Raw genomic sequence first — 27,791 nt, 5'->3', positions numbered from 1 at the left:
GGTTTTCGACATTTTAAGTTGATTTGGCCAGTAAAGGCCTGTTTATTTAGGCAATAAACAGTTTCAGTGGAGTGACCATAATGCTCTGCATCAGCGGCGCTGTGTCTGTCTCCCTGCCAGCTCCCAGATCAGTTTCTCTGATTGGTTGATATGGTGCATCGAGTAGCAATTTTGTGAAATTTTGAACATTTGAACAAAGTTTCCGGGGGAAAATTAGGGTGTACCAAAGCTGTACCTCCCCAAAACAGGGTGTACAATTTGTCATATATTTAGCAAAGGGCGTACACTGCAAAAAATCGAAATCTAGATAAGTCATATTTTCTTAAAATCAGTGCATTTGTTCTTAAATTGAGAAGATAAAAGAGACATTTTGCCATTGGGACAAGACAATTTAGATTTAAAATAAGAAAAAATAATCACATTGTCTTATTTCAAATGTATATTATCGAATTATCTTATTTTAAGAGTAAAAATACTCATTCCATTGGCAAACCATCTCATTTCCCTATTCAAATTAAGGGTAAATACACTTAATTTAAGAAATTCTTACTTATTTCTAAATCCTTTTTCCAATGTACAATGTACGCCCATACATAGTGCTTGCTAAAAGCAATACATAAGATAGTATTGTGTAGCCATTCATGTATACATGTATGGTCAAGGTGTAAAAAGCTACTGGAGATTGTTTTTTCATTACATATTTTTTCTAATTGCTTTTTTTAAAATCAAAATATTAACATCTTAAAACGTATAGATTGTGTTTTATGAATTCTCATCTAAAACTGGTTTATATATGGTATATTTTTAAAGAAAGATTCTTACATAATTAATCAATTCTTGCTGAAGTTAAGAATAAAAGTTGGACCGCTCAGCTATGAAAAATTGTCTTTTTTTTTTTTTCTTCTACTGATTTTTTTTTTTTCTTTTTACAGAAAAATCCTTTAAAAAAATCTGAAAAGATACTGGCAAAAAATTACCAGGACCTTTTCTGTTTTTTTTTTTTGTTTTTTGTTTTTTTCCCCAGATTTTTTACAGTGCAGGTTAACCACTGTATCTTGTTGGATTTCTTTATGGTGAATAATAAATGTACTTATAAGGAGCTTTATCAAGTCAAAAGAAAAGCTCTTTACACTACATTCAGTCATTCACCCATTCACGCATGCATTCACACACTGATGGTGGCAAGCTACATTACACTGCACACTCCACCACGCCCTCTGACCACCATCACTAAGCAATGAGGGTGAAGTGTCACAAGGACACGACACTGAAAGGCGGGGCTTGAACAGACAACCCTCCAGTAACCAGCCAATTAGAGGGCCGGTTACATCTGAGGAGCAATTGTGATTGATTTAACTGGTTTCCAGTATTATCAGAGACCAGAAGAGGTAAATGGGGCAGGTAAAACAGAAATAAAAAGTATTTTTTAAAATAGATGTTGAAAAGGAAAAAAATTGAATACATTTTTTAAATGTATGGTTAGGAAAGGTATTTAGAATCAAATTTATGTTTACAAATTCCAGTATTTAATAATGGATTAATAAATAAAATGTACAATTTCTCTAATAATTCAATAGTAATGTAATTCTATATATAATTACAAAATGCTTTTCAAATTGGATTTCAAATTTCATTATTTAAATGTTACATTTGAAAAGGCTTTTCTTTTTTGGTGACTTTCTAGTCCCTCCATAGTGAGGATAATATTATTTGGATGCCCTTCTAAAAAAGATTTCTCCTTTAGGACATAAAAAAATTGTTTTATCCTAAGTGTCTGAGTATGTAAGCCCATTTTATTTATTCTTATAGGATTTGTTAATGTTTCATTCTCCACTAGCTTAAATAAGCATGGGCCATAAATTTTAAAAAATGGCTTTACTTGTTGATTTTACATTAAAAGTGTTGCTATTTCTATTCCAACAAGTAACAATATGGTGTTTGGGTCAGAATATGAATATAACATTGAACATATGGTAAAAACTGATTTGGTCAATGAAGAAATGTTCATTCAGTATGTATGAACTGTGCTTTATTTCAATAAGTTACCCCATTTTAGTCTTATATCACTCGTAGTTTTAACATCTGAGTATCTCTCTTGTGTATTTAGTTTTTTTTTTTGTCTTACATTTAGATAGGTGATGCTTTGGATTATTCCCACTGCATTTATGTTCATATTGCTGTCTTTTGCCTGGTCCCTGGCTCCTTTTCTCGTTGGCTGTCAGTGCCATGGATTTGCATTGGCTGCTGAATTAACAGGTCCCCTTTGAAAAAGAGATTGATCTCAGGTTTTTACCTGCTAGGATAAACTGTAGGGAAATGAAGGATTGGGGAATAACTGCACAACTTGCTATACTGCAAAAAAAATCCAAACTTTGCTTGATTGTCACACTCTGTTTTTTTTTCTTTTTTTTCTGCCAAGTATCTTTGCACACAGAGTAGTCCGCAAAGCAGCTGCCTATTGATTGCTTGCTTCATGTCTGTTTAACTATGACTAATTGATCGTCTAGATCATAAAACAGGTTTTCTCTTGTTAAGTTGGTGAGTGCATGCTAAATCTAGGCGGAGTTCTTCTTTTTGTTAATGTGAGTACGTTCAAATGTTACCTTTAGAAACTGTTGTTTAGGTTTCAGCTTCTTCACAAAAAGATCATTTTGGACCAAATCAACATTTTAAATCTTAAAATGTTTAGTTTTCCTCTGTCAGCCTTTTCTGCTTCATATAAGTCACATTGATGAAATACGATATAGTGAAATATATATATTTTAAGCTTACACATAAACATGTACTAAAATCTACTAATAACAGCCCTACAATCATTATTACTAGTAATTAGCTTGCTCAGTAATTCTATGACAATAAATATTTTTTTAATCAAACTTAATTTATAAAACACTTTTAATTCAGATTGAAGAAGTCTAAGCATAAAAACACACGAGTTAAGACCAAAGAAAAGAAAATTGGTATGAGTACTTTCGATTTATATTGTAAAGTAATAAGATTTTAATATAATTTAAATGGGATAAATTGGGACGTATACTAAAAGCAGACAGTATAAACAAGTTTGTCACTCTATCCTCAGCGACGTTTTAGATCTATAATTTATAAGTCCCTTTTTGCCTGCTTTAAAGCAGCAGTGCAACATGACACCGTTACCCAGTGAATGGGAACAACAAACACACCGTAGCTTTAAACCTGCCTGCTGCAGTTTGTTAAAGTTTAAAACTCTCAAACATGGCTAAGATGAGTATGATTGACCAGAAGGTTTTGCAAACACAGCTAGAAGCGATGCAGGCAATGAGGAGGTTGGTGGTGGAAAACCTGCTTATGGTAACGTATACTGCAAACAGTGGTTCTGTGTCTCTCTTTACCTTTTCCCAAGATCTAATGCTGGGTTTGTTTGTTTTTGTGTGTTTGTGTCTGCAATGCAGGGAGAAAAGAACAATGGCTTCGATGTGCTCTACCATAACATGAAACATGGGCAGATTTCCTCCAAGGAGCTGACAGACTTCATCAGAGAAAGGTATGACCAGCAGCTTGAGTAAACTGATACACCTACAGCTATCTATGCCGTTCTTCCAGTTTTAGTGCCGTTAGTCCAGTTTTATGTATTTTAGTGCTCTATTTTTGTCCTTTTTGAAATTATTTGATGCAAACTATTCAACAAGACTTCTATCAACAATGCTTTCTTTACCTTTTGAGTAAAGCTCAGTAATAAAGACACAAGTCTAGCCGGCAGCCATCAGTTCGCTGCACATCCCTAATGGCAAAATGAGAGGTTCCTTTTATATCCTTCCCATTTTCAGAGATTTCCTTTGCCTTCTAGAGGGTGTAGGTGTAGAACTCGTCTGACACCTGGTTTAACGTCAGGAAATCCTCCCGTCCGTCTGTCGTGGAAGATTGCGCTGAGTCATCCAGACACTACTGCAATTTAAGGAATGCAATGTACTCCACTAAGATGACTGAACAACTGTAGCTTTGAAATGATGGAGTTCCTGCCCAGTCTTAAAATGCTGATCATTTTTAATGGAATCGCACGGAAAATATGATTTAGGAAAGAATTTCTCATTTTAAGGTTCTTTAAAGGACAAAAATCTGCCATTGCGTATTTCATGTAGTGGTTTAGGCAAATTTATTTGTATAGCATAATTCAGTACAAAGACAATGCAAAGTGCTTTACATGATTAAAATATAGGAAAATAAAAAAGAATCAAAGCAAGTAGGAAATAAATAAAATAAAAAAATGCAGAAACAAAAAAATAAGAACATTATAAACAGTTGGACTAAAGAAAATAAAAACGTTGAACTAATGATGTTTTAGTTGAACTGTTTAACTAGAACAGTGGGTTTTTATTCTTGATTTAAAGGGACTCAAGCTTTCCGCACTTTTACAGTTTTCTGGAAATACAGTTTTGTTCCAGATATGTGGAGCATAGGAACTAAATGCTGCTTCTTCATGTTTAGTTCTGGTTCTAGGTATGCAGAGCAGGCTGGAGCCAGAAGACCTGAGTGGTCTGGAGGGTTGATACACTGATAGCAAGTCTGTGATGTATTTAGTTGCTAAGCCATTCAGAGATTTATAGACTAACAGAAGTATTTTAATGTCTATTCTCTTAGACAGGTAGCCAGTGTAAGGACTTTAGAACTGGGGTGATGTGCTCTACTTTCTTAGTCTTAGTGAGGACACGGGCAGCAGCGTTCTGGATCAGCTGCAGCTGTCTGATCCACTTTTTAGGCAGACCTGTGAAAACACCGTTGCAGTAATCAATTCGACTAATAATAAACGCATGGATTAGTTTTTCCAGATCATTCTGAGACATTAGTCCTTTAATCCTGGAAATGTTTAGAGGTAAATTATATTAAAAATGACAATTTTTTTCCATGCTTTGATTATAGGATTCCCTCCAAGAGTTAGAGATTTTGAAATGGAGCAGGGTTAGTCCAGATGCTAAAATTTCTCTCACAGCTAATATCACCTTGTTCAAACTTATCTGTGGTATCATCCCATCATTTACTGGTTTCAGGTTTATTCTTTTTTCCCTGTAGTTTATTTTTTTCATATTCCTTTCATTTTTGCTAAGTAGTTTGGTTGAATGTTCCAAGACTAATTTGAGGTTTTGCTGGCAAAGTATCTCAACTTGAGGTTGAAGTTATTTGGTCTATAAATTCCTGTCTCTTCTCTCTTTATGTGTGTAGTGCTTGCTGTGTGAGAGCCTTTACTGAAAAATAAATTTGCTTCACCTATTGTTCTTTAATACCACACCTCACCTGGCAGGTATTCATTAAACAATAATTGACAGGAGGCTGTAAGTTCTTTGGTTAACACTTCCTAATAATCAGGTGATTCCCTGAATTAAAGTTTTCTACCTAGATAGAAGCTTCTTTAATACTTTCCCTTTGGCGTTTCTTAATAGTTATTTATTACCAGATCCAATCTCAATTTATAAGACCTTCAGATTTAAGCATTGGCACTCTGAATTAAGCATGATTTTAATCTTATTTTACTTACAAATGGTTGAGTTTGCTCAAGCAGCAAAGATCATGTTTAATAAACTGCACTATGGCTCCCTCTAGTGGGGATAAAATGGCAGCATCTTTCTGTCCTTGACTGTAATTCATTGTCAAGATAAACCTGAACATTTTTAGGAGGCCCTTCAGATATTATTTATAATTTTCTCTAATCTCATTTGAGCTAAAGACAATAGACAATAGAGAGTTTTTTCTTTCTGTTTCTACTCTAAAGCGACACATTCAACTGGACACTCCTGGTAAATTGTCTCCTGGGGAAAAACTTATTCAAATCCTCATTCTCTATTTATTTACATATTGGCTTTTAAAAGCCTCCAAATGGTTGTTGCATAATGTGTTGTAAATTTCTCTGGTACGCAATGTTATATTGTTTAATTTCCTTTATATATATATATATATATATATATATATATATATATATATATCATTTTAATTAAACTCCAGACTAAAAATTCATCTTTTTTGTTAACTTTTTTAAACTTTCCAATTTGCTAAATCCTTTTATTTTAACGAACATTTAACATTATTTTGGCTTATAATTCATTTTGAGTGGTTACACTTGTACATAAAAAAAAAAAATAAATCAGAATATCGCTAAAAAAGAGTTTCAATTCATTAAGTGAAATTGAGGTGCTATTTAGGGAAAATTATTTGAAGCACTTTTTGAAAGTAATTTTGATGACAATAGCATTCAAACAATGACAAGGCAAAATTCACTGCCATGGAAAATTGGACTAATACATAGTATCAGTAAAGAATTAATATTTTTTTTTATCAGAACATCAGGCTTGTGAAGATTGGAGATCTATACATTTATGGATAAAACTTTAGGCCGCTAAATGACTGTCAAGCTCTTTTCCTCCTTCAACAAGTTTCGATTCTTCTGAGGTGCTTTTATACGAGGAATATGATATTTGTAGCCCATGTTTAATACACTCTGTGAGTACACATCTATGATGAACTTCGGCTAGACTTAGTTCACTCAGTCGGAAACTCCCCAACTCTATTTTGTGCAGATTTTGGTTGCAGGTTGCAGTTTTTCCCATTGCTGCCACACTATTTCCCTCCACTAACCTTTCCATAAATATGAATAGCCATCTGTGAAGAACCAAACCTTCAGTCCCTTTGAAGGTAGTGGTAGACTTTGTTCTGGACATCAGTCCAGTCAGCAATCTTCTCTATAATTGTGGCGCATAGTGACCCCGAAAAAAAAAATCATTTGGAAGCTCAGGAAATCTTAACTTCTTGTTGTGTTTTGTGTATTTAGATGTTTGGTTGTGATACTAGGAGTTTACTGTAGTCAACTTTCTCACAATGTTTTAAGGATAAAACGAAGTAGTTTTATTCCATGTGTGAGAATATAAACTATATATGTATATAACTTTCTGAAAGAACTGATAAAGAACATTTTACTGATGAAGAGAATGAGATCTGTAAAACTGAAAATGAAAGCAATTCATAAAACTCAATCTGCTAAAGAGACATTTGAAAAAACAAACAAACAAAAAAACAACAAATTTAAATATATTAAATAAATCTTAGAAAAATAAAAAAAACTCTCTGATGATATTATCATATTTTTGTACTTGCAGTTATCTCTGTCTTTACATTTGGGTGTTTTTTTCTTTTTGTTTTTTTTAAGACAAATTGAAAAAAGATCATATGAGGTCTGAATATATACCTAATTTTGATATATTTTAGGGAAAATCTGTTTACGCTTTTGAATCTCTTTTAAAATAAATGAACTTTAATTGTATTTGTAATTATGAATCCATAGGATTTGGTCTTTTTTGTAACTGGAAATGTTCAAGTAGACTGTCATAATAAATACTACCATCTAATATGAAGTCCGTCTTGAATAGTTTTAGTGGAACAGACGTCTAACTACGTTTGTGCTTCATCATTAATTCTTCTATAAATAAATTTGTCAGGTTGGTTTTTAACATCCAGATAGAAAAAGATAATGAAGCAGAGGTTTATCATCTTGGAGTCTGTGTAGACAGCAGCAAGGTACATGTGGGAAAACAACATCATAAATGTAAATAAAGGTAATTATGTAAAGGGACGGTGAGGTATATTACACCTCCTATGTACGGTTTACTACATCTAATATCTAACTGCTGCAATACTTTACTGATAGTTCTGGTTTATTTATCTAAAATAAACCCAAATCCTATCAGATGACTTACTTTCCAGCTCCTCTTGTCAGTAATGCTTTATTTTAAATTCAACTTTTGATGGTTAAAAACTAGATATATAGATAATAGGTATATATATTATAGTTATATTATATATAACTATAATATATAAAATACGGGATAATATTCATTATCTATTTGCTTAAAAGAGTAGGTGGATTGAATTCAAATAAATATCAGTCATTAAAGAATTGTTGAAAACCACTCATGCTATTCCTTTTATTTTACAGTTGTGTTTCATTTTGCTTTCATCTGTTACATCCCTATTAAATGCCTTAGAGTTGGCGCCCATGATGCAAAAAAAAGGAGAAAAGGTCTTGGGAGCAGAGCAGTGTAGCGCTGACAGCTTATGTTGCGTCTTCTTAAAGTTATGGTGGACAATGTTCTTTTTTCCGTGTGGATCATCAAAATAAGTGGTCCTCTTAATTGTCAACCATTCTAGTGATATGTTTACGTAAATCCGTCCTACGTGCTTTTCCCATTTTCACTTACTGGCGGTGACATAGTGGAAACATTACAAATCTTGCATGAGCGATGCAAACAGCAACTTTAAAACAGAGCATGCACGAGGAGAAATGCGCTCGTGCATGCTCTCGCATGCGTTTAATTGGCGTTCCCTCTCAGGAGCGGGTATGGGGTTGTGCATGTGCATTTTTTTATAAGTGGAGAGGGCAGGTCTTTTCAAAAATTCACGAACATCCTCCTCTATACCTTTGAATGAAAGAAAAGCTAATATTCAAGAATTAGCTTTCTAACATGCAGATATTTCCCTGCACAGAAAATCAGTTTTTATATTTATATCTCAGTGTCTCCATTTTATGTGCTCAGTCAAAAGTCATATTGCTATGAATTTGATATGGATTTTAAATATCAGAATATTTAAGCAAATACATCTTTTCTCCCCATAGGAGTACCATTGAAGAGGCCTATGCCAGGTCGATGACCAAACTTGCCAAGTCAGCTGGGAACTTCTCTCAGCTAGGGTGAGTTTCTGCCTTTTTTTAACCCAGTGAAATGAAAGAGAACTCTTGATAAGGAGAATCTTATCATGTTTTCTCCCACCCAACAGGACATTTGCACCAATGTGGGATATCTTCAAAACCTCTACGGAGAAACTGGCCGGTTTACACATGGATCTAGTGAAGAAGCTACAAGACCTGATAAAAGATGTACAGAAGTATGTGGAGGAACAGGCCAAAGCACATAAGAAAGTAAGACCGATACCTTCTTATGGGGGAGATGTGAATGAACTGTTCTTTTTATGGCCATAGGAGATGTTGTCTCAAGAAATCCCACTTGGATTAATGCTAGATTGAATGTCTTCTATTCATAACAGACAACAGGACGATTTAATTCTAATGAATTGTCTTTAAGATAAACTGCATGCCATTGTTTCCAGCTTTTACTAATAAAAGGGTCTGAACCTCTAGTTTGTGTTTTTATGTGACAGAAAATATTTTATTCTCATATTCCCTCCCTGATCTATTTTTAAAGATACTATAAACCTAAAGATGTTAATGATAGAGCTTCTTTGGTACAAATATAGTTAAGCAAACAGAAGCAAAGTCTTACATCATCATAGCAATAATCGTAATCATATATTTAGAAAGAAAACAGTAGGGTGTTTTGTTTGATTTTATTATCAGAACAGAACTTTTAGTCTTTATGATATGATACAGTCGACAGGATGATTATGTTTAGGCTCTCTGACATTTTTAAACAAAGATTTCTCTTGTTCCTGTCATTACAAAAGGCTTCCTGCTCTGTTTAGAGGTTTTTAACTATTGGGTGTAATGATAGCAACATAAAAATGATCAAAGTCCTCTTAAGGTTGATGTCCAAAAATTCTCCAATCAAGGGTTTGTCAAAAGTATCAATACTCAAACACTGTATCCGGATACAATACTAATTTGGGAAGGTATCAATACTAAATACAACTGTCGTTTGCATATTTTTGCTATTGTTAACATTAGATTTCTAGATTATTTGCACATTAAAAGAGTAATCATTCAAACAACCCTAAAATTTTGCTACATTTGAGTTATTTATTTTGCATTTATTCTTTAAGTGATTAAATCTCTGATTCTGTTGAGAAAAAAATTGAGTTTTTTATGTTATTAAACAATATTTTTATGAATTTAAATGATATTACTTTTTTTTAATCCCCATGATCTCAAAAAAGGTATCAAATATTTGCCTGGGTATCGATACGGTTTGGTATTTGTGGCAATGTAACATGACTCTACTGAGCTTTAGGGTTACAAACTTCTTCTTTTTTTTTTTTTTTGTGAACATAAAAATAAAAATCAGGGAAACAAAGAATATAATAACAGAAAAAAAGCCGTTAGTCTTTTTGATTTTAGTTTTATTTGAAACCACCATTCTGCATGAAGGTTATATAGTCAGACTGTTCCGATCCAGGCAGAGTTGCGTATATATTTGGCAGCTGCTGTGTAGATTTCATTACTTCCTGCGGTACCGTGATAAAGGTCTGTTTCACACGTGTAAGGAAAAGCTGGAAGAAGATTTAACAGGAGTCCTGAAAAGTCTGGAACTTATTATCCAATCTTGCGTCCATCCAATCAATCTCTTTGAACATTTTTTTTACTTAAAAAATAGCCTAAACATTTTGTTGTCACCCTAAAACTGTAAAATTTTGACTTGTAGCTTGTATAGGAAGCTTGATTTTAATGATAATATAAAGTTCTTCAGTGTTCACAAGACTGGTATGTCTTATTTTAACAAGATCATATGGTAAACTAGAGTGTTTAGGTATTTTATTGATGCAAACATTAGAGTAATAGACCCTTCGCTGCTTCTTAAATGTCTTAACAAGCTTACACGTTGTTTCAGACAAAAGAAGAAGTTGCACCAACCCTAGAAGCCGTCCAGAACATCCAATCTATCTCTCAGGCTCTCCAGAAGTCCAAGGAGAACTACAATGCCAAAACCGTGGAGCAGGAGCGCCTCCGCAAAGAGGGGGCCACCCAGAGAGATGTGGACAAGGTGTGAGGTCACTCTGCACATACAGACTCCCATATATCCTCCGTGTAGTAATGCAGCATAATGAAGTGTGTCTGGATATTATGGTCTGTACAGAAACCGTAACACTGAGCTGTTTCTTGCCCTTAGATGTTGATATCAGTTTTCATTCTGAGACTTGATCCGGAAAGCAATGTAAGTCATTTATCTGTTTTTGTTTACATTCTACAGGCTGGAGTTAAAGCCAAAAAAGCCACAGAGACCTACAAGTCATACGTGGAGAAATATGCTACAGCCAAGTCTGAGTTTGAGCAGAAGATGACAGAAACAGCACAGGTTTTTATCAATCTCCCTCTATGCATGTGCTTTAATGATAAATATCCTCACAAACTGTTGTCATTGTCTGTCTTTGTGGCATGCAATACTTCATTGTGTAATCTGTTTGTCTGGTGCTCGTCTGTTCCATGTTTTGGGTTCTGTATCAACTCCAGATTGTGTTTTTTCCTCCGTAGCGGAATCATTGTGTAAAGACCTTGATTGGATCCATCTGAGGGGCTGATTAGATAAACTCCAAATTTAAATCAGCTCAACAGAATTGGGCCTCCATACTATCCTCATGTAGCTTCAGCCCGGCCACCAGAGCTGGTTTGGGTTACCCCCCACCTTTTTTATATTCTTCTCCTCCTCTCCATAGCAGAGGAAGCAGCGTCGCGGCTCTTGCTTCCCTTGGATTACCGTCTACGGCTCATCTCCCACACCGCACATGTGGATATATAATTAGAAACACCAAAGCACATGTGCTCTCTGACATCACTGGGGCTCTACATGTGTGTTCCGTTTGTCTGCCTGAACTAGCTGGTGTTAGACGGAAGTAAAGCCTTACTTCTGCATTTTAAAAGTATTAGTACCCCTTTAAACTTTTTTTTTTTCATATCTTTTTCTCGCATGGTAGAACCACCAACTTATGTGTGTTTAGTTTTTATAATAATCTTATGTTAATAGAAAAAACCTAGTGGTGCATAACTGTAGAGATGGAAGGTTTTAAAAAATAAAAACTGTTGAGCGTTTCTGCCCCTTTAAAAAAAAAACCTAAATAAAATTTGGTCCAATCTGTTTCTTTTAGAGGCATTAAATCAGTAGATAAAGTCCACAATGGTGTCATTTTATTTCCACGCAGCTCCAAAAATCAGATTTAAGTAAAAAGTAGCAATACTTTAATGTATTTTTACTTGAGTATAACATGTCAAACATGGCCTTCCAGTAAATAACTGTAAAAGTTAAAAAAGGTGATTGGTAAGAAAGCTACTGAAATACTGAGTAACTCATCATAGAACATAATTTTCTTAATTGACTGATGTAATCAGACACATCAAAATATAAAGTTTGTTATAAACTACTAATGAAACATTAATTGGAAAATTTCTCAGGCAGAAGCAATAAAATCTTTGAAACCAATAGACTATGTAATCTGCTGCATGCTAGAGAAGGATAAACTATCTCCAGTAACAATTTATACTTTTCTTGTAAGATTAAGATAAAATTTGAAAGATAAAATAAGTGCCAATTTTAAGTCGAACCTCAACTGCATGTCCTTGTCTGATGCAATTATTTGAAAATCTACTTATTCTTCATTCAGAGAAGATGGTCATGGCAGGTGGTCAAAAAATTAGTCAAATAGGAGGAGCAATACTTTATGGAAATATTATTCAAGTTAAAGGAAAAATATGGTGCAATAGAACTACTCTAAAAAGACATAAATTTTGAAGTGTTTATATGAGTGTCATTTGAGCTGATCTGTAAAGGTGTCACAGGCATGTAAACTCGATTTTTGATCTCAGTGGGACTTCATCAGATTAAATTAAAGGTTAAACAGGAAAAATAAATGAAAAGGTATTTAGGGATCAGACAGTACCCCAAAAGGGGAAAAAAATTACATTTGCATGTTAAAGCAAGGAGCATCATCTCCCCTATAAATAATTATTCCTTGTTCTTCAATAAAATGAGTTTAAAACCTGTTTTGTGACCCTATAAAAAAATAGTAGCCAAATCAGAATCAGCAGGTCAGACTTTTAGATATTGGTGATCTAATTACTTGGTTTTGAAGGTCTAAAGACTTTGGTCAGCCCTTGAGTTGTCATGCAAGTCAGAGGACGTCGCACAAGCCTGAACAAGCAGTGCAGTTGTTTGTACTTAATGCAGACACTTGCTAAGTGTTCTTCAGAAACACTCAGTGGAAAGGCAGTGATGGAGAGAAGAAATGCTCCACACACCAGAAATGTCTGTTTTCCCTTTCAAAAACATAATTTCTTATCAAGCAAATTCGCCTTATTCAAAACCACAAGGAGGTAAACCACCTTTGATATTTTTTTAAAGGATATAATCTGTAAAAAATGTGACTTTAATTAATGTGTAAAATGTATACCTTACATTTATAGTTGTCTTACCCTTCTGTTTTTAAAGTAATGATTTATTTATGAGAAAAGACCACATCTGGATTGTTCTAAACGTAGCAGTGTGCACAGTCCTTGATGAGAGCGCCGTTTAGCCAGGCTTTAAAAAATCACCAAACATGTTTCCCACTGTGCAGCCATGAGTTAAAATGGCCCAGTCAAAGTCCAGACATAAATCTGAGTGAAAATCTATAGGAAAATTGACTGGTCTATAGCAAAAAAAAATTAACAGGCAAAGTTTTAGTTTGTAGATGTGCAAAGCCAGATTGGATTTCCCTAAAAGACTTGAACTGGTAAATCCACTCCACACTTCTCAGATTTTCATTTCTCCACGAACAAAACATGAAAACCGTATATCTTTCATAAATGTACAGCTTAACCTTGTTTAAACATAGAAGTTTGTGATTTTAACAGAATAAACGTAACATGTAACTTAATATAATGTAAAAAAAAAAAAAAAAGTTCAGTGTACGAATACTTATACACCGTGGGCGTATTTCCACAGCCAGATGTAAGAGGCTCTCTTTCTGGGGGGTTTCTGATTATTAAGAGCTAATCTCCCCTTAACAGTGGGATTTTCCTCCTCATGAATCTTTGTGCTCATGCTTCTCAGTTTACCTCAAAAACCCAGATTTCAATAGCAGCTTTTAAGCCTGTGATCTCATTACAGCGCTGCAGTAAAAATGCCTAAAATGAATTCCCATCAGCGCCTAACATGATCATAATTGACATCTTGTGGAAGGGACTTACATGTGCCTCAGACCACCCAGACAGTCGCACATAAGGAAATTAGAAGCAAGGAGATTTTCCTCTTTGTCTTCTCTTTGCTCTTGTTTTTCTGTCTCCTTGTCTTCTCGATAATGTGATGTTAAATTGATGGTATGCATTTAATTTGTTTTATTTTTTAAAGAGATTTGATTTGTTGCAGTGGCGCTCCTAAACGATATATTATTGATGTTTGTTACAGAGATTCCAAGACATTGAGGAAAACCACATTATCCACATGAAGCAGATCATCCAGTCATACTCGCAATCTGTGGAGGAAACACACATTCAGATTGGAGAGGTGAGTGTTTCTGAGCCACTCAGTGATCCACTTGATCGTTTAGCAAGGAATAGTTAAACAGGAAACAAGGAGATTGATCCATTCATCTTTTAGAGGGCTGATCAAATCTTAAGTTTTAGACCATCAAGGTCTCGTAAAAAAACCAAATGCTCACCGGATACTGTGTCTGATTGATGAACGTCCTGCTTTGGCTTCGTCCTCTGTGGAAAAAGGCTTGAAATGATATCAGGTGCAGCTGGAAAGGTTTTTAAACCTCAGTCAGAGCTCCTTTAATCACTTTTTGATATTATCTGGATAATTTCTTTTCTTGTTTATTTAGCGATTTTAGTTAAATGTTGATAATACCTTTGGACTTCCTGCATTCTGCTGGCCTGCCTTCATTAGTTTGTAGCAGCTCTATTTTTATTGCCTGTAGAGGGCGATATCGTACCTTTAAATAAAATCTCACCTGGCAGGTCCCTCAGCCCAAGATAGATGATTTATTTGCTGTTAATTGTGAGAGTATGTGTGGACATTTCAGTAGTTATTTTTAATTTAGTTATAATAAAGTTAATGGTTGTTAGTTTTGTCATTTGATTATAAGTAAGTTTTTGTTTTTCTTGTAATAGATAATTTTTGTTTTGTTTCTGTGAAGTTCTGATCCTCCGATCTTTAATTTTTGTATAAAAACTATAATTAAAGTTTCTGTGAAAGAAAAAATAACTAATGCTTAGTGAAACATTTACAATATCTTTTTTTTTCTGTCCTAAACTTTCCTTATTTACTGAATGTTTCCTGTAAACGGATACCTAAACCATACGTTGTTTTGTAGGAACTTCACTTTAACAGGACATTAACTTTAATTCAAATCCAACTAAAATAAAGTATTGTATTATTCGATAATATTTCTTACACCAAAGAAGACGTCTACCAGCCGCAGTTTTTACCTTTAGTGCTGAAATCAAAGACCTCAGGGGGGAACATCACTTTTGGAAACACATTTGATTGAAGCTCTATTTTCCTATCATCCCAATTCAAAAGTTTTCTCTTTTTTTTTTTTACATCTCATTTAAACCTTTAAGATGTCCAGCTACTTCGTGTACGATAGAAATGTCATATTTGTTTCATCGGTAGCATATTTTTACAATGTATTAATGGCTGTGGTATCAAAATATCTAGCAAGGCTGTTAAAAATCTTGGGATGGCAAACCTGAATTTAAAGCAATCCTATAAGATTAGTCTATTTGTTTATTTCCGACTGACCAAAAAAATAAAAGCACTAACATTATCAAACATGCTGTGGCTTTTTTTTAATGTTACATTCAAAGTAGTACAACCAAACTAATTTATTTAGAGTAAAACACCAAATAAAGAAAAGAGGTGCCTGCACTTTTTCAGTTTTTTAATAACCTAAAACTACCAACCTTTAAAAAATGAAGACAGTCTATTGTTGTTTACCATTTCTTTCTCTACAGTAGATTAAAAATGAAAGAGACTATTTTGGTACCAGAATTCTTCAACTGCTGAAAATATAGTTAGCTAAGGATAAGCTATTTAATTGTACCCGATAAAAAAATAATCATATAAGTTCATCTAGAAACATTCGGCAGACATTTTGGGGCTAAATGGAGCTGTAGGGCTGCTTGTTTCTTCTGGAGGAATTCCAGTACATGCTCCTGCATTAATATTCGTGAGTCATGTGGTGAGTAAAGGGACGCCCGTGCACCAGGAAAAAAAACAAACAAACAAACCCAAGAAACAACAGATCAGACACAAGTGGTGTATTTTAGTTCTCCGTTTCTGGCTGAAGATCAACCGACTTCAGTTTTTTTACATTCTGTTTACAGCGTATGGCTGCTACTTTGCTTTTTCAGCCAATAAAGGATGTACCTGGTAGCGGCAGCATCATGCTGTGGGAATGCCTTCCTTCAGCTGTAATTCTTTCCTTCCAATTAACCATTTCTAATCCTATTATTAACACGGACGTTTCTGGTTCTAATATGTTGAAAAAATGTCAAAAAGATTTGGCAGTAAATAAAGTTTGAAAAAACAGAGTTTTAAAAGGAAATAGGTAAGACTTTTTCTCTGATGAAAAGTTTCTGGCCGAGTGACTGTGGGTTGTGTGTGTAGCGGGGACACCAGCAAAGCCTGTTTGTTTGTTTGTGTGTTTGTTTGATCATTCTCCATTAGTAGGGTTTAATGCTAAGCTACTTTGAGTTCTTAAGCTGTCATTGACGAGTGACTGCAGTCGTTTAACCAAACCAAAGTAACTGTGCTTGGTAAGCTTCTTATCAGTCATCTTTTTTTGGCGGGGGGGTAGCTCTGTAGGTCTGGATGCTCAATGTAGGAGAGAAAGAGCAGGACCTTTTTAAAGCTCTTGAGTTGTCAGAAGTGTGCTGCAATGGATGCTGAAAGAGGTAGCGATGAAGCGGCTCACTGTAGAAGCAGGTGCGTCCGCCGCTGTGCGTGTTGTGTTTGTTTTTATAAGTGAGCGTTTGTCTGTGAGCGAGGGTACCTCGGGGGCAGACGCATGTTTTCAAGCTTGTGGGGGAAAGTCTCAGTGTAGACATGGAGGAGCTTTTTTTGTTTTGTTCCTTTTGTTTGTTTGTTTGCATCGACGTGTGAGAAGAGCCGGGCAGACACGCTGTGGACGTTAGCGACATGAACCATCCTAGCAGCACCTGGCGGATTGCAGGTGCCGCACCGAGCACACTTCCTCGCCACGGCAAACTCCTTCCCACCGCACCCGCACCGCCCATCACCAACATCTCCCCCCTTCATCCTCTGCTACTAGGCAGGGGCATAGAAGGCTAATGCACTCCACCTCACCGCTGGGGCCCAGGAGGAGGAAGGGAGGGGGGAGGGGGGGATAGGGGAGCTGCACACACACACACACACACACACACTGGTTTGAATGCGTCTTGGTTTGATGGAGAAGCCACTCGCTTGCGCTTAGAGTATCACGCACATCTAAATGGTTTGTTGAGATGCGACAGTCAGCCTCTCGTCTTTATCTCGATGCGTACACGTCTCTTTCACTTCCCCCTCACTAAACTTAAAAGCACACATGCAAACAAACACTAACCTTTGTGTGAGACTGCCCAAAGGGTATCCATGGCAGTAACAAAGACAACCTCTGACACAGTGCTCTAACTGCAAAGATCAGTATGGCCTCGCATGAAAATAAACAGAAAAGCCTCCTTCTATCAAGTGTGCTTATGCTAAACGTGTAAAGAAATCACAAAAAAAGAAACAAGATGGAATCTGCTCATATGTAAAGGAAAAAAAATAAAAGAGGAAATATCTGTGAATATCTACAAACAAAATCTGTTTTGTTCTTTGTTCGTTTTTCTAGCCAAAGGCACCTTCTCTCTTTAATTTTTACCCCATTAAGATCCAAAGCTCAGTTCTATAAGACCATAATGGGTCAGGATCATAGAAATATAGCTATAGCTGTATTTAAAAAAAAAAAAAAACCCGAGGGGACAGCAGTTGGTCTACTGTGATTCCAACATACAGTCATGGAAAAAAATATTAAACTGGCTTTGTTGTCTTCAGATTGATATGTTTTATTAACGTTTTATATAAAACTGTGCTGTTGGGGGCATTTGGCCCAGAAAGTAGTTATGTGGACCTCCTGCTGCTAGATGTTATCTAATGAGGACTGGTAATCGTATTTCATTACATTAGACTGAGTAGATTATAGAAAATACATTTAAATCCTTGGTAGCAACACGTCTTTTGGCAGTAGGGTTGTTTTTGCTTCTTAAAAAATAAACCACCATAAAATGACCAGATTCCAGGAGAAAATGGTAAGATTGGTGAGATATGGATTAGTTACTGGGCGCGTTCCTGGTGTCCTGCCAGTATCATCACCTGCTCCAGGAGCTGCGGCTGGATGATGGTTTCAGTGTTGCCTACATCTGTCCAGGACCTCATATCAGGACCTCTCCTGTCGGAGTGTGGATCACTTTCTGGTGAGCTTCAGTATGAGGTTTCATCTCAACCATATCCAGCTCCTCATTGGTTAACACAACGCCAACCTTTGAAAGAAAATACCAGACCGTTAAACTCCAGAAAAAATGTTGCTTCTGTCTATTAGCACGTCCATTAGCACCCATTCGTAGTGTCCCTTCCATCTAGTCGGTCAATTCCTGTCATTCACATAGCTGGAAACATTGACGACTATTAATTTCCTCCTAAACGCACCTTTCAAATAGGATAACATGTAAATGTTTGGCTCTATTTGCCTTGTTGGTGAATAGAGCAAGTCCTAAAGTATCCTTCCTTTGATCCTTTAGGAAACACCTTTGGCATTGTTTGTGTGGGTTTGATAATTCTTATGCCATTAATTTTAAGTCAGGCAAAGTATTTGTGGTATAGGAAGGTTTTGTCTATGTTCCTTTTGAAGTGCATAACGTTGTTACTGAACCAGTTTTCCCATGCTTCCTCAATAAGCCATCATTTAATGCTTGTTTTTTTCTTTCTCTATAGCTGCACAAGGAATTTGTGAGGAACATTGAGAACACTTCAGAAGAGAGCTTAATACAAAAGCTGGCCGAGAGCAAAGGAACAGGAAAAGAGAGGCCAGGTAAGCTCCTGCAAGGTTTGAACCTAAAGTTTCTCCTTGTCTGTGCAGTGTTGTAGGTTTTCTGCCTGATCCTGCCTTTTCCTAATGGGAGGGGTGTATAGAGAGGGGCAATTAGACATTAGAGCAGGCCATCAGAGGCAATCATAGTAATCTGCTGTAAAGGAAAGCCGGCTTGGCATTACAGTGAGCATGTGACACACTCACAGGTTAAGCAGGCATAACCAACTTTTTGAGCAGGTCAGAGTTCAACAATGACTCTTGTGTAAACGTCTCCATGCCACGATAATCAAAGGAATACATGTCGCTTTTCTTTGGCTCGCCGGTCACCTTCCCCTTTTTTTGCGTAGTGCCTGTACATTATTTCACTGTGTCTCTGAACCGTCTCCTGTTATAAATATGACCCTGCCCGTTCCCATTCTTGTACTACATTACGTCAGGTCACAGGCACAGAGGCTTCACCTCCGCCGTGTTTGTGTGTACATAAACGCTGACCCCTGTGTCCAAACACTTCCACCAACAAGTGGTGGCTCTCATTTGTTTGGACAGAGGAATTAATTGAGGTTGAAAAAATGGTCTGAAAATTCCTCCCATATCAAGCTGTTCATTAGGGATTGCACAGCAGCTCCGGTCCTGTCAAGAGAAATAACCTCCCCGTCCCCTGACGAAATAGCTGAACGGTTGGCCAGTCCGGGGCCTTTTCAGAGAGAGAGAGGGGTTGAATAAACTTTCTATTGCGGAAACAATCCTAAAGTGACACGCTGCGAGGCAGAGAGGGTGGGGGTGGGGGGGTCGTACTGTTCAACGATATCCAGCTGAGCTGTCAACTGGCAGAGGGCCAGACACGCAAGCTCTCCCCGACCCGCCCTTCTCTCCTGCTCCCTGTGCCATGTGAAGCATATGCAATTTAAAAAACCATTTTCCACTCATGCGTGACTGCATGCTTCCCTCACAGAGAGTAGAAAGAAAGGGCCCATCCTCCCCTGTATAAACACAGTTGTCTCTCTGTTTGGAGATGCTTAAACAGTTCCTAATGTCTGTCCAGATTTGGGTAATATTTACGTGTGCTGTTTGGACTTTCCTTGCCGTATGTGTGCATAAATATTGTCAGATGTCAGAAAGAAAAGAGTTCCTTCTCTGCCGGGTCCTGACATTGATTTTCCAGTCGTTCACGCGCCTGTGGTATCACATTTGATACTCTTGTTAAGACACAGGACGTCACTGGTCGAAGAGACAACCAAAATATTGTTCTGATCATTTTGTGTTGCTGTTGGGTGCATAATCTGATCCACATTTCAGGTTGGATGAAACCTTGGCCTGTAATGAGTCCTGTTTTTCTTTTTTTTTTTCTTTTTTGCCTCCCCGAAAACTTAGATGTGTGACAGAAAATAAACAGCATACACAGTGGTGGCAGAATCATGCTGAGGGCCTTTGATTAAGTCATCTGGTTGGATGAGATTGAAATTAATTACTTTGAGCTTGCATGTAGACTGCAGTTTGGGACCAAATACTAATATTAAATGATACCCTGACTACATCATGCGCATGGGGGAAATAAGGTGGTGGCAGCATCATGCTGTGGGAATATTTTACAGAGAGAAGGTAGATAAAGAGATTCTGAAATAAAGCCAGTTCTAGGCTGCAGAAGACTTGAATCTGAGGTGGAGGTTGATGTTCCAGCAGCTCGATGACTCAACAATGGCATCGCTTGGATCAGAAACTTTCAGTTTGCAGAAATTCTTGCACTTTTAAGATCCTCTTTGGTCCTTTTGTATCTTTGTAAGAAGAAAGCCAGTTTTTCTCTTAAAAGAAAAGGGAAAATTTTAACCTATGACCAAACAATGAAGGGGTGCATAATGAGTCTGTTTCAATCAGGCTAACCCTGCTCTGTCAGCTGTTGCTGCCCTGTTGTACTTGCCAGCGATGAGAAGGGCCTGACATTGCCCAGTAGAGTAAATCGGTCATCGGTGTACTTTATCCACTTCACTTGCCGTGATGCGTGCCTCTCGTGACTCACTGCTCCCCTGCGCTTCACTCGGCCCTGCGCACGACAGACAATGCGTCAATTCTGCTCGCTACCGGCTTCTTCTGGGGAGAGCACATCGGCCCCGTAGTGCTGTATACATTTTGAGTTAAAATATCATTAGCTTTGTTGTTTTCAGGTCAAGCCATGTTAGTGTATCGGAAAAAAAAAAGAAAAAAACGCCAGAGGGTCCTGCCCCATCGTCCTGTCTCTCCATCACTCCCTGTGTCACCCACTGCAGCTCATCTTCTAGAGCATGCAACATATCTGTGTGTCTGTAGTTGATGAAGACTGTACATCTGGATGCACAGTCTCTAGTATTCTTCTGGATTTTACCTGACTGACCCGTATCCACATTGCATGTCGTGCCTCCGGTTTTCTGTTTGTGAAAACTGTGTGAGCCCTTTGTGCCTCCGCCCCATGAAGAGCCTCAGTGAATCTGTCTGAAATGACACATGAAGCGTGACGACGGAGGAGCAGCACCACAGGGGCAAACTTGCATTATTGATGAGCAACAAATCAAGTGTAAACCTAGTTGTTTTTGGCAGTTTTCTCATCTGCTGATTGATTTATCCAAGTAAGCAAAAGAAGTGTTATTCTTTGCTAGAAAAGGTTCACGGCTGGTTGTACACTAGCTATTAGCTAGACATGTCTTTCTTTTTTGTTACGTGGTCCCTTTAAAAAGCAGCCATATTCCTTGAACCTTTATGTTCTTCTCAAATGACAACAATAATTTTATGGTATTTTATGCTATAGAATAATGTTTGGAACAAACCTCAGGGAAAGTAAAAATAACCCTGGTGAACAAGTGTCAAAATTATATTCAGGATTTAAAAAGCCCTGTGATTTTGAGAAGCAACGAAAAAGAAAATAAAGAAATATTTCCATAAAGTAAACCTAGAATAATTTACTTCACATATCTTAATTTTGTTATATTCAAAATAAGTTCAGCATTACCAGAATAAAAAAAAATAAAATATATGCTAAAAAAATGTAAAACTTACCAACCGCTTCAAAGAAATACCTGGTTAATGATCTGCATCTCTGGCCTGTTGAGGATCACTGGTCTAGATTTGAAACAGATCATTCTAACATAATATTAAGCTGACATTGAAGCCTTTCAAGTTAGATCTGGAATTAGAAAACAAACACCATTTATGAACTTAAGGAAAACACCAGACAGATCAGAGGTTCAGTGGCAGAGAAGTTTGTCCCTGAAATCTTTCATACAACACCGTGCAATCCACCTTTTATAAATGGAAAGAGTATAACTCAATAGCAGACCTACTAGGACATGGTCGTCCACCTGAACCAACTAGTCAGGCAAGAGCTACGAATCAACCAAAAGGCCATTGCTAATGGAGGAGCTGCAGATATCCACAGCTCGGGTGGAAAAGTCTGCAAACAGGGCAGCTAACAGTTGTGCATTCAGAGAGTCGTGTTTGAAGTTTGCTTTAATCCAGGTAGGGGATGCAGCAAGCATGTGAAAGCTCAGATGGAGCCAAAAATAAACTTTTGGACCAAAATGCCAGATACTATGCATGATAGAAGGTAAACTATGCATGTCCCCTCAGCACACCACAGCCACCCTGAGAAAAAGGCTTTTCAGGGATAACGGAAAGAGGGACAGAGCTAAACACTGGGGCATTCCATTCTGGGAGATACTGCAAAAGAAAATTGGCTCGTAATTAGTGTTGCACCGATACCAGTATCGGATGGGGCCCCGATACTGCCCTAAAATGGTGGTATCGGTATCGGCGAGTACCAACAAATATGGCACCGATACCATTTTGAGAGCCATAAGTTTAACTATTGTCACCCACTCCTGGTAGGCAATAAAAAGTTCTACTGGATTCACTTTGTATTAGATTTTTTCCTGCTTCACAAAGGTAGGCAGCAGCTTGACAAAGCCATGATGGCAATTATTTTACATTATTATGGTATCGGTATCGGCCAGGTATCTGGTATCGGTATCGGGGCCAAAAAATGGCATCAGCGCAACACTACTCATAATGTGCAGTACAGAGCTGAAATCAAACGGTTTAAATCAATTTCATGTGTTTTAATGGCCCAGTCAAAGTGTGAATCAGCAGGAAGGTGTTTAGGCGGCATACATTGTTTTGCGGGCACCTTTGGTTTATTTAGTAACTCTTTTTTTTCTGGTGGAGAGGCATCCCAAATTCATTTCTGATCCTGTCAACTTCCAGGTGGAAGACTTTTATTTCACATCAGGAAAAATAGAGTATTTTTGAATTAAACTGGGGTTTTGGAGAAGGGGAGGTGTGTGTGTGTGTGTATGTGTCTCTCGAAGGAAAACTGTTGAGTTGCGTCATACTTTGTCACCAGGAGGGACTGCGACATCTCTGAGCGCCACCAGACGCACAGTTGACTCTTGCTATTGACCCTGTCTGCCCTGTGGGATCAGCCGTGCTCTGTTTGCGTACACATTCTGCATGGCATGCTGCACTTCATGTTTTGTGTGTGTTAGTGATGCGTGTGAGATTATTGCGTGATGTACATTCATAGCAGTCACAGTAGTGGGCATTGACCCTTCTTGTGCCAAATGAACCTAAATCTTTTTTTTTTTTGTCTCATTAGGACCAATCGAATTTGAGGAATGCAACACAGCCATTGCAACAGAAGGTAGAGCTTTACCTTGAGGATTTAAGCATTCATTTTCATTGCCAAGTTACTCAGTTAAAGCAAAAAAGAGGGGGAAAAAAAGAAAATATGTGGGGAAGAACAGATATAGTTCACTCTGTCCTTCTTAAAATGCTTTGTTTTGTTTTAAGGTGCCAAACCAAGAAAGAGGAAAACGTTTGGTATCCCAGGCCGAAGGAAAGACAAGGACACAGACTCTACGTGAGTTTGGACATAACTTCACAGCACAGTTTTGTTTATTTTGTTGTACTATATTTAATGTCAACGAGGGTTTTTTGTTTTCCAGGGAGTCGACAGAAGTCGAAGCTGCTGTGAGTATAAAGTTTATTAAAACAGACATTAGCTGCATGGTTGATCTTCTTGAATTTCCTTTGGATCTGTTTCATGTCGGCGACGTCTGTTATTTTGATGTCAAACTGCAGGAGGCGGACCGGACCATTGTTCTTTTTCTTCTGCCATGTGTTACTCTGCACTTCCCTCTTTTTTCCCCCCCTTCTCGGTTCTCTCCTGTTTGTTTTGTACATTTGCTCATTCATTCATTCGTTTCTCTGTTTGTACGCACAGAACACTGCCAATGGTGCTCCTCCAGGATATTTTGGCTCCATAGACATCCAGAATGCTGTAAGGAAGCTAGAAAGCTTACACCTGCTAGCCATCATGCAGTAACAGTATATATGTATATGCTAATAACATTTTGATATACATTTCAGAATTATAGAAAACATCCCCAAAAAGCTTTCCCAGTTAATAAAAAAATCCATATATATATATATATATATAGAGTATTTATGGGTAATAAATGTTATTTAAAAGTCAATAAGATTTATACTCTGTGGGTTTTATGTTTAGATATTACATTTATTTTTTTTTTTTTTTTGGTTTCATGAATGTTTTTGTGGATGAATCAAGACATTAAGTTCCAGCACTATGATATGGATAATCATCTGTTTTTTTTGTGTATCCATTTAATTTGTCACCCTATGTAGGAGTAAAATTCAAAAAGTTTTTATCATTATAATAGTTTAAAGAAATTTTGAGCCATTACTTAATGATTCTTCTACATTAAAAGACTTGAAACCTGCATAAACTCAGAATTATAAGCTGATACAGATTATTTGCCTTCTGTATAACATTTTTTGCTTAAACTTGTTTAGCTTGAATTAGAAAAGCAACATCTGTAGTTTAGAAATAATTCTAAATCTTTACAAGATAATCTGGAGTTTTCAACATTTTCTTGTTGAAATTTGATGCACAATTTAAGAAACTGAATCATTTTGCGTTTACAGAAGATTACATTACAAAATGAAGGCTTTATGTTTGAGATTCACTGGATATTTTTAGGGTAGAGGTTTAAACATTTGTTTAATAAAAAAGTTATAAAAAAAACTGAACGCTGTAAATCTTGCCTACTAAACTTCAAAAGGTTGTATTGGTAACGTTTTACATATGCATGATTGTTTAATTATAAAGAATTTTTATTTCGAAATTTCAAGAAATTGGGTAAAAAATTTTTACTAAGTAAAAATAAGTGGAGGCCCATTCTTGTCGTCCAGAATATAAGAATTTTTAAATTTTTACAACTGTATATGCAAAAATCAAAAAGGTTAGAAACGATTTATTGATTTATGATTTTTTTGTTTGTTTTTTTGTTTTGTTTTGTTTTTTTCAGAGTTAAAGATTTTGTTACACGGTGTACTTGCTAAATTAATTGTCTAATCAGCTTAAAATCCCTAAATTCTTAAGTTTTCGTTGAGCAGGAAGGAAAAAACAATCACTTTAAAATTTTGGTAAAATTTTTTTAAGGATACATTTTATATAGCTCTCTGAATAAAATAAGTAATTAAAAGCTCAACTTTTTTTTTTTTAGCACTCACAATATTTTTCTAAAGTAAATTTCAGAAGAAGACTTTGGCCAACTAAAGAGGTTTTTGATTCTTTAAATAAAATGCTCAATAAACAGTAATTATCTATTGTAGGGAAAAACAAAGCTGTTTTTATTGGTTAAAACAAAAGTTTGCATTGGTTTATTGATTATTCACACTTATTGTTTAATTATAGAAGGGACCCTTTTTAATTATTGTTTTTATTTCTTGTGTTGTTGTAGAATGTTCCCCAAGTTGATGCTGAGGGCTTCTGTATCAGACCGGAAGTGAATGAGAATGATATCCTTTTTTATGCCTCCTGATTCTACATTAATGCTGCGGGTTTGATCTGCAGAGTTCATTTTACGACTTAATTTTTCCTTAACACATCTCCTCACATCCCAAAGACAATTCCTTCTATTCGTCCAGCGATTCGGAGGACGAAGACGAGCCCAGGAAGTTCCATGTGCAGATCAAACCCGTCCAGCCTAACAATGGTACGCATCAGACCCGAGCGAACATCGATGAGCTCAAAGCCTCCATTGGAAACATCATCCTGTCGCCTTCGACCTCGGTATGCTTTACAGAAACATGCTAAAACAACACTAAACGCTGCCTGAAACCAACCCGTTGATGTTTGTTTTCAGAGGTCAGCTCTGCCTGTGTAACACTAGAGGGCATTAGGGGAACACCTAAAATCTGCTGGGGAGCCTGGGAATAGCATTTAAGCTCAGTTCAGGTTTTTCTAATGCATTTTGTTCGAGGTTAGAAGTTATACGTCTTACATAATTTATTAAATCTGCTTCCAATTTACTAAATAACCTGTTCACACTTAGTCCATGATTTGTTTTTCCCCTGAATATGGTTTAGTGTAAATCATCTCCTTTTTATTTTCTTACTCCTATGAACTTGAGATCAGTTTCACTCCTGATATTGTTGGCCTTTACCTCGTGCTCCCAAACATTCACTCAGCTCTGCTTTTATGCACTTTGTTCCACCCATGACTTCACTCGGGCATCTCCTCATTCAGCTCCTTGTCCTCTTCTTTAACTCAGTCTCTGAATTACTCTCTGCTCCTCGACGAAAATAGCTGGAGTCATTAAAATTTAAAGCTGCCACTGCTTGTTTGCAAACATTGCAGCGGAAGTGTTAGTTTGTCTGCGTGCGCTGAGCTGTTTTTGTTGTTGTGGGGCAGCAAACAGTCACTGACGGATCACTAAATTAAGGTCTTCGTCTCCTCCTTAACCTGTTTTTTTTTCTCCTTTCTATTTGTTTGCTTTCCTTTTTTTTTTCAGTTTTGTGTATAGCCACCTGCTTCAAAAAGAACTCTGCTGTGGTTTTATGAAAACTTAACAGAGATTTAAGATTTTTGCTTGAGATGAACAGATCAGGCTCTGGCCAGTTGTCTTTAAGGTCTTAGCTGCTGATATTGACCAATTATTTCTACTTATTTATTTGCCTCAAAATCAAATCATCAAAGACCAAGGAAATATACCTAAAGTTCTTATACAGACTGTTATTTTAAGGTAATTATCAGGCCTATCATTCAAAGCAAATGTTTATCAAGCTTTTATTAAACTTCAGTAAAGTACATCAGATTTGGTTGATGTGTTTTTAATGTCTAAAAATTGTAAGAGTTCTTTCTTTTAAGAATCAATAGTTTAGTCTTTGGATTGTCAATCATCAATCCCAATTATATAAAAAAAAATGTAGTTCAGTTTTTTCCTATAGTTTTTTTAATCGATTGACCATATATTAGATGAAAATTTAATTGCGGCTGGTTTGTGAATAAGGGTAGTACTCTTCAATCCCACCTTAAAAGGAATTACATGGTTAACCCAGCCTTTATATTACAATGAATTCTGTTTGTTGATGAATTTGTGGAATAAGGTGTTCGTTTTTTCACTGCCCTTAACAAAAAGGAAAAATCAAATCCGTGTTTTCCACCCATGTACCTGCAGATCTAACACTCAGAGCCAATCGAGACAAAATGGCCAGAGTTATATTGCGTAACACAGAGAACAGATTATCAGCTTGTTCTTTAAAGAAGTAATTTGAACTCAAAGGTAACTATGAAATTAACCAGATAATTTATTCATCAAAGAATTTGTTCCTACCTTTAAGAGTTATAATGAAGTCAAAACGGTTCATCCAGGTAGGCTGATCTGTTCATGTGCAGAAAAAGGGGAGAGTTTGGTTTGTTAAAGCATTAGATAACTTATGAATTATAAACCTGATAGGAAGATCATCATAGCAAACCAAGATCGGGACGATTTTTTATTACATTTTTTTTTGCATATGTATTTTTTATAAATATTTATATATTTTTTTCCAGTAAATTATTTTCTATTTTAGCGTTAAAAATAAGCATTTTTTTTATCAACAATATTTTTTTGGTACCGTATTTAAAAAAAATTAATACTTTTAAATACAGCCGATTGATACAATAATACTAT

At 36.4% G+C, this 27,791-nt stretch overlaps 1 protein-coding gene across 6 annotated transcripts in view; it reads left to right on the top strand.

The window, feature by feature from the left end:
- fcho2 (FCH domain only 2) overlaps nucleotides 1-27,791 on the top strand; it is a 67,517-nt gene that overhangs the window by 16,347 nt on the left and 23,379 nt on the right. For all 6 annotated transcript variants that reach the window (XM_015388374.1, XM_015388375.1, XM_015388373.1 and 3 more), the window contains exons 2-14: nucleotides 3,429-3,520; nucleotides 8,633-8,707; nucleotides 8,794-8,935; nucleotides 10,578-10,730; nucleotides 10,938-11,042; nucleotides 14,124-14,222; nucleotides 18,696-18,792; nucleotides 23,411-23,455; nucleotides 23,605-23,674; nucleotides 23,760-23,784; nucleotides 24,038-24,094; nucleotides 25,578-25,635; nucleotides 25,734-25,909. In XM_015388374.1, the coding sequence (XP_015243860.1) occupies nucleotides 3,429-3,520; nucleotides 8,633-8,707; nucleotides 8,794-8,935; nucleotides 10,578-10,730; nucleotides 10,938-11,042; nucleotides 14,124-14,222; nucleotides 18,696-18,792; nucleotides 23,411-23,455; nucleotides 23,605-23,674; nucleotides 23,760-23,784; nucleotides 24,038-24,094; nucleotides 25,578-25,635; nucleotides 25,734-25,909 (1,194 nt within the window). The remainder of the gene's footprint in view (nucleotides 1-3,428; nucleotides 3,521-8,632; nucleotides 8,708-8,793; nucleotides 8,936-10,577; nucleotides 10,731-10,937; nucleotides 11,043-14,123; nucleotides 14,223-18,695; nucleotides 18,793-23,410; nucleotides 23,456-23,604; nucleotides 23,675-23,759; nucleotides 23,785-24,037; nucleotides 24,095-25,577; nucleotides 25,636-25,733; nucleotides 25,910-27,791) is intronic.

This window comes from Cyprinodon variegatus, unplaced genomic scaffold (assembly GCF_000732505.1).
Source record: "Cyprinodon variegatus isolate N-32 unplaced genomic scaffold, C_variegatus-1.0 Scaffold421, whole genome shotgun sequence".
NCBI classification, from domain to species: Eukaryota; Metazoa; Chordata; class Actinopteri; order Cyprinodontiformes; family Cyprinodontidae; genus Cyprinodon; species Cyprinodon variegatus.
This window is presented reverse-complemented; position numbering and strand designations above follow the sequence as displayed.